At 51.8% G+C, this 7,142-nt stretch overlaps 1 protein-coding gene across 2 annotated transcripts in view; it reads right to left on the reverse strand.

Annotated features, from left to right (window-relative positions):
* Prpsap1 (phosphoribosyl pyrophosphate synthetase associated protein 1) overlaps positions 1 to 4,818 on the reverse strand; it is a 30,069-nt gene extending 25,251 nt beyond the window's left edge. The window contains exons 1-2 of one of the 2 annotated variants that reach the window (XM_005350772.2): positions 4,590 to 4,818; positions 3,154 to 3,206 (exon numbers count right to left, since the gene is read on the reverse strand). In XM_005350772.2, coding sequence (XP_005350829.1) covers positions 3,154 to 3,206; positions 4,590 to 4,759 — 223 coding nt within the window. In that variant the 5' untranslated portion in view covers positions 4,760 to 4,818. Of the gene's footprint in view, positions 1 to 3,153; positions 3,207 to 4,476; positions 4,564 to 4,589 lie in introns of those variants that run through there. The other variant, XM_026780630.1, reaches the window with a different exon arrangement.
* Between the last annotated feature and the right edge of the window lie 2,324 nt (positions 4,819 to 7,142).

Raw genomic sequence — 7,142 nt, forward strand, 5'->3', positions numbered from 1 at the left:
ACCATCAGATGTCTTCTCCATCACTTCCACCTTCGTTCTCAGCTCACTGCACTCCTAGGCTGGCTGGCCTGTGAGCATCTGCCCCGCCAGCGCTGATATCACAGGTACAAGCACCACTACTAATCCATCTCCCATCTCCACCCCCACCAAAGAGGAGGTTCAGTCCTGTTCCCAACACCAGACTGCTCATGCTATCATTTGATGTCCTGGTGAGACAAGCCTAAGATATTTACCAAACAGAACCCAGAGTAGAAGACATTCCACACATCTCTCCTCTACTTGTTACACTGTTATGTGCACCCGAGTGGAAGGGCAGCAAAGACAACAGTCAGAATCTAAAGAGACAGGAGGACCAAGGACACAGACCTCTAATGCTGGAAAGTTCACATACATCAGTGAGTACAAGCACTTGTTATGCAAGACTGATGATCTGAGCTCAGTCCCTAACATGCATACACAGGCATGCAAACATAAACATGCGTACACACAACACACATGCATGGTGACACACAGTGCCTGGTATCCATAACCACAGCACTCCTGTTGTATGTGCAAAGCATCAGGAACAGTAGGAGACCTGCTTCAACAAAACAGGAAAGAACTGAGCCCCAAAGCTCGTCCTGACTTCTGCACATGCACACACCCACATGTGCACTCCACACACACCACGTGCACTCCACACGTGCACACACGCACACCACATGCACTCCACGTGCACACACCACCACGTGCACTCCACACGTGCACACGCGCACTCCTCACGTGCACACACACACCACCACATGCACTCCACACACACCACATGCACTCCACACGTGCACACACACACACCACGTGCACTCCACACGTGCACACACACACACCACGTGCACTCCACACGTGCACGCACACACACACACACCACGTGCACTCCACACATGCACACCACCATATGCACTCACCCCCACACCTGCATACCACCACACATAAACAAAACTTAAAGCGCTATCTACTTGTAAAAATACACCAGCTTTTGAGGTGTGATGATTCCACATGGCTAAGACAGGAAGACCCCAAGTTCCAGGCCTGGGTGGCAAATTCTATTGGGCCAAGGAAACAAAGCAACAGCATGTTAAAAACAAACAAACAAAACCCATCAAGCTGGGCATGTTGTGGAATATGACTTTAAGATGTGTCACAATTGTTTGTGCTGTGGAATATTCAGTGATGCAAAGATGTGCTGCATTCTTTTATGTTTCGTTTAGCTCTGTGAAGCTGTGTTGCTTTGCCTGCCTAAAAAACCTGATAGTCTAGTAAAGAGCTGAATGGCCAACAGCTAGGCAGGAGAGGGACAGGCGGGGCTGCCAGGCAGAGAGAATAAATAGAAGAAGGAAGAACAGAGGGAGGCATAAGAGGAAGAGAGGAGGATGCCAAGGGCCAGTTGCCCAGCCACCCAGAGGTTTCTGTCCCAGCAGGACCCACATCTGTTTAGTCACAAATAAACACACAAAGGCCTACATTAATTATGAACTTATAAGCCCAGTAGCTCAGGCTTCTTATTAATTCTTACAACTTATATCAATCCATAATTCTTTTTTTTTTGTTTGTTTGTTTTTTGTTTTTCGAGTCAGGGTTTCTCTGTGGCTTTGAAGCCTGTCCTGGAACTAACTCTTATAGACCAGGCTGGCCTCGAATTCACAAAAATCCGCCTGCCTCTGCCTCCCCAGTGCTGGGATTAAGGGTATGCGCCACCACCGCCTGGCTACAACCTATAATTTTTGTGTGTGTCAGCCATATGGCTTGGTACCTTTTTCAGCGAGGCAGTCACGTCTTGCTTGCTCTGTGTCTGACTTCCTTTGCATCTGGCTGACGACTGAGCTAATGGGCCCATCAGTTTATAGTTAATGTAGACCTCTGTGTGACTTTGGGCTGCAGGACCGGGAGGGACAGAAACTTCAGCAGCCAGCAATGGAGTAAGAGGAAAGAAAGGCCTCTAGCACAGAGAAAGGTAAAACTCTAGAGGCAAAAGGTAGAAGGATAATTTAAGTTAAGAAAAGCTGGCTAAGCCAGGTGGTGGTGCATGGCTTTAATCCCAGCACTTGGGAGGTAGAGTCAGGTGGATCTCTGTGAGTTTGAGGTCAGCCTGGTCTACCAAGTGAGTTCCAGGACAGGCTCCAAAGTTAGAGAAAACCTGTCTTGAGAAAACAAACAAAACAAAAAGCTGGCCAATAAGCCAAGCTAAGGCCAGGCATTCATGAGTAAGAATAAGTCTCTGTGTATTTACCTGGGAGCTGGGTGGGGGCCCCCAAAGAGCAGAGAGTAAAAATAAAACCCAACAACAGGTACATGCCCACAATCCCAGACCAAGGAAGACTAAAACAGGCAGATAAGGAACTCAAAATCATCCTCAGTTCTGTAGCAGGTTCCTGGAGAACCCAGCCTTGACAACAGAGGCCTGAGTCTCAGTAGTTTAAGGCAATACCTGGTTCCAAGAAAAATGGAGACCACCCAGGCCCCACCTGGGAACAGGTCATCCAAAGAAAATTCCTAACGTTCCAATCATTGTAGACACCCATCGTTTTTTACCAGGACAGCCCGAAACAAATGTCAGCCAATCAGGGGTACTGAACGTTAGAAATCCCTCATCCCCGCCCCCACCTGGGCTACTATAAAAACCCAACCCTAACTGAGCTAAGGGCTCTCTGATCACTGCAATACGTTGGACACATGGAGAGAAGGGGTTTGCAAACTTGTGTAAGAATGAAGGCTCTCTGCTTTTACAGACAAGACTCGGTCTCCTAGTTGGTTTGGGGGTGACTCCGTGATCTGGGCATAACAGTTCCAAAACAACAAGGGCTGATCCAGCAAGATGGCACAGAAGGTAAAGGCACTCAGTACTGAGGCTGATGACCCGCGTTTGATTCCTAGGCCCCACACGGTAGGGAGAGGGAGCCCAACGCCCATGTGGTATTACTGGAGATGCAGAAGCGAGGATCTTGAGCTGAGGCCTGGATGCCTATCTATCTAATGGAGAAGGAAATGAAGCCAGAGTAGTGGGCATGCTCGCTATCCCAGCACCAGGGAGACAGATCAAGGTCATGCCAGCGTAGGCTATGAGACGCTGCCCAAAGGACAGCAACAAACGCTCAATGGAACAAAAAGACTATAACTTACCTCCATTGGTCTCCTGGTACACAACAGATTTCCCCAATTCAGCACCAAGACGCCTATTACACAAGAAAAAGGGAGTCGGGTATTAATCAACCCAGCATTCTGGAAGCTGAGGCAGGAGGATTGCTGTAACGTGAAGTCCAGCCAGGGCTTCACAGCAAAACTCTCTTAAAAAAAAAAAAAAAGGAAAGAGCACAATCATATAAACGCAGCAAAAGCTCTACCGTGTAATAACAGACACTGCATTTATAACAAGGTTTGTTATACAACTTCAAGGCTTTCTGAACCATTAGCATAACAAAAAAGGCAAACCACTCATTTTAAAAGCCTTCCCTTAGACTTACTCAAGGCAAGCTCATAACCGAGTAAATATGACCCAAGGTAAACAAACTGAGGCTTCAGAGTGAGCCCCGTGGTTGGCCTTGGCTAGAAAGACCATAAACAGGGCTTAGAATCAGAAAGCAGGGAGCAGAATGCAGAGTTGCCCTCCTGTACTCTCTTAAACCCACCTCAAAGTCCAAGTGCTAACACAACAGGTGGAGATAAGAATTCCCGACACGGGAAAACGACCTTAAATGTTCAAAGTCAAGCCATTTAAGCCTGGACAGACGGGTGAGGCCAGGGTGAGGCCAGCGTCCGGAAGGCTAAGGCCAGAAGATAACAGAGGCTGGCCTGGGTCACGGAGATCTTATCTCAAAAATCAAAATCTAAGGATGGGTGTGGTGGCATAAGGCCTTTAATCCCACTATTCCTGCACAGCAGCAACGGGAGGCGGATAGTTCAAGGCCAGTCCGCTCAGAGCCAGAACGAGCAAGCCTCCTCAGCAGCGAACAAAGCCCAAAGAACAAGTTAAACAACGTGGGGTCAAATTTTGTTATATATTTCTAAAAAGTTTATTTTAAAAAGGGCCCTTAAGGCGCTTTATAAGAGGGCTCTAGTTTTCTCTAAAGGAGAAAAGGGGTCTTACACGAGACATGTGCTCTCGGGGACCACTGGGAGGCCCCGACCTGCAGGACTCACCTCCAATATTTCCCACTAAGCTCAGGCTCACACTCCCATCCCTGTCCCATAGAATCACCAACATTTTACAAGGTTAGAAAAAACAAAACCAACCAACCACGTCCCTCACCCAGTGTCAGCGAGGTGACAGACGACAGGCAAACCCCCCAAGGTCCCCTGAAGTCACACCTGCACACACACCTAGGTGTGTGTGTGCGCGCAACTGATCAACGTACTTGGAATCATAGCTCTCTCCGCCCACCCCACTGTAGTTCTGAGTTCCTTCTCCCTGCCCTTCCAACGCCTTCGGTCCGAGGCTCGACCCACCGAGCGGGTCCCGTTAGGGACGGCTGGAAATGGCGACGGTCACCTCCGGGCCTGGGATGGGAGTCGGCCCGAAGCGTCTGCCCCCGGGCCCACCCGAGACCGCCCCGGCTTACTCGGTGATGCGCTTGGCCAGCTCGGTGCAGGCGGCCGTGGAGTTGGCCGAGAAGACTCGGTAGCCGGTCCGGGCGGCGTTCATGGCCGGCAGGGCGGCGGGGCGAGCCCGCGGGAGGCGCAGGACCGAGCACGCGGACAGCGGGGGAGGCAGCAGCAGCCTCCTGGGCATCCTCCGGCCCGAGGCGCGGGGCCGGACGCGGGCGCAGCTGTGACGACGACAGCGGCGACCGGCGCGGGTGCGGGAGGGAGGGGGCGGGACACCCACGCGCAGCCGCTGCCGCCCCCACGCCTCCGCGGAACCCAGGCCGGCGGCTAGAGCGTCCTCGCCGCCGCCATCTCGGAAAAGGGCGGGGATGGCGGCGTCGCCTCGAGAGCCAGTTCTGACGGGTGCGCTACTGGTTCGCTTGGACGCTTGATTTTTGAGTCTCCCGGGACAGGTATTTAACTTCACGGTTTGGGGTGGTGTAACCAGCTTAGTAGAGGCCTCGGACGTTTTCAAAGTATTTTTTGCCAGGAGTCAAGATGTCCGCTGCAGGGCCCGGAGACAATCTAGCCTGGCGCCTCTATGGTCAATCGGCGCTCGGCTCCCGCCCCTTGCCCGAGTGCACAGGCCGGGCTTTATTTTCGCTGGATTCTGGCAATCGTCCTGAAATGCTCCAGAACCTCGTCGTGGAGCCGTCCCTCAGGCCCTACCCGTGTGTCTGCACGTGAGGCGAGCTTGCATTCCCGCCAGTTTGGCTCCTCAATCACAGCCGCCCCTGGCCCCCAGCAGCAGAGACCGCCTCAGCCTTGGCGAGCCTGGTGCGGACGCGGGACGCCCGACGTGAAGCCATTCCAGAGAGACATTTGTGTCTCTGGACCCCAGAGAAATGGGGGTTTCCTTTACCCGGAACGTCCTGCTGGGAGGAGGAAAAGGCACCAGCAAGGGGGACTTGTCTCTGGCAGAGAGATTTCACCCAGCTCCCATGACTTAGCCCCCTCAGGGAAGGGTCAGTGGTCAAGGGGCAAATCCTTGGCCTGCTCTTTAAATTTTAGCCCGGATACATGCTTGTGGGGTTCCCTTTCCCCGATGTGGCCACATTGAGTTCATCTCCGTTTTCTGCTTTCCACGCTGACTCCCCCTACCTCACCCCCTGAACACAGGGTTTCTCTAAGTAGCCCTGACTGTCCTGAACTCCCTCTGTAAACCAGGATGACCTTGAACTCACAGAGGTGCGCCTGCCTCTGCCTCCCGAGTGCTGGGATTAATTAAAGGCTACCACCACCACCTGTTGTGTCTGCAGGTCTGTCTGTGCACCGTGTGAGGTCAGAAAAGGGCTTGAGACCCCCTGGGGCTGGAACTCCAGGCACGAAGCTGAGGGGTGCTGGGAACCAAACTTGGATTCTCAGGAAGAGTAATCAGTGCTCTTAGCTGTCGAGGCATCTCTCCAGGCCCCGATGTAGCGGCTTTAATTGGCTCATTGAGGGAGCACAGGTTGTGATCCTCGGGCCTGATTATACTTGTGAAACACAGCTCCCTCTGAAGCAAGGATGTAAGTCCCAGGGACCGCGAGAGGAGGACCCTAAGCGCTCTGGCCTTACTCTAGAGCCCGCTTCCTACCTAGGCACGGTACTGGTCCCTGCCTTCCCTCCAACCCTCTCTGCCCTGCCATTTCTGTGTTACCCAAGGACCAGATACCAGGAGCAGTAGCACAACGGTGGAACCACCGCATCTGCCAGGGTAGACTCATTGCTTTTAAAATAATTGCTTTTTAAAAATTATTTATTTTTGCCGGGCGGTGGTGGCGCACGCCTTTAATCCCAGCACTCGGGAGGCAGAGGCAGGCGGATCTCTGTGAGTTCGAGACCAGCCTGGTCTACAAGAGCTAGTTCCAGGACAGGCTCCAAAGCCACAGAGAAACCCTGTCTCGAAAAACCAAAAAAAAAAAAAAATTATTTATTTTTATTTTATATGCATTGATGTTTTGCCTGCATGTCTGTGTGAGGGTGTCAGATCTCTTGGAACTACAGACAGTTATGAGCAGCCATGTAGGTGCTGGAAATTGAACCCAGGTTCTCTGGAAAAGCCGTCACTGCCCTTAACCCCTGAGCCATCTCTCCAGCCCCACTGATGAATAGCTTATGCAAGGAAGGCACTTAAAAAATACCACATTCAGGCATGGCAGTGATGACTCATGCCTTTAATCCCAGCACTTGGGAGGCAGAGGCAGGCAGATCTCTGTGAGTTCAGAGCTAGCTTTGGGCTACAGAGCCGAGTTCAGGACAGCCAAGGCTACACAGAGAAACCTTGTCTCTAAAAACAACAACAACAAAAAACCCCAAACACTCCATGTTCACGACCCTAGCAGCCACATGAAAGCATGCCCCTTCCCTTGTTTCTGTGAAACCCCGTCTGTGACCAGTGCTGTGGCCCCTCTCTCTGAGGTGACCCCCTTCCCCTTTAAAGCTCTACCCCTATGATCAAGTTCTTTGGCTATTTTTTTTCCTTTGAGATTGGACCTCCCTATGTAGCCCAAGGTGACACCAAACTCAACGTCTGCCTCAGCCTACCC

Source organism: Microtus ochrogaster, chromosome 7 (genome assembly GCF_000317375.1).
Source record: "Microtus ochrogaster isolate Prairie Vole_2 chromosome 7, MicOch1.0, whole genome shotgun sequence".
Classification (NCBI taxonomy): Eukaryota; Metazoa; Chordata; class Mammalia; order Rodentia; family Cricetidae; genus Microtus; species Microtus ochrogaster.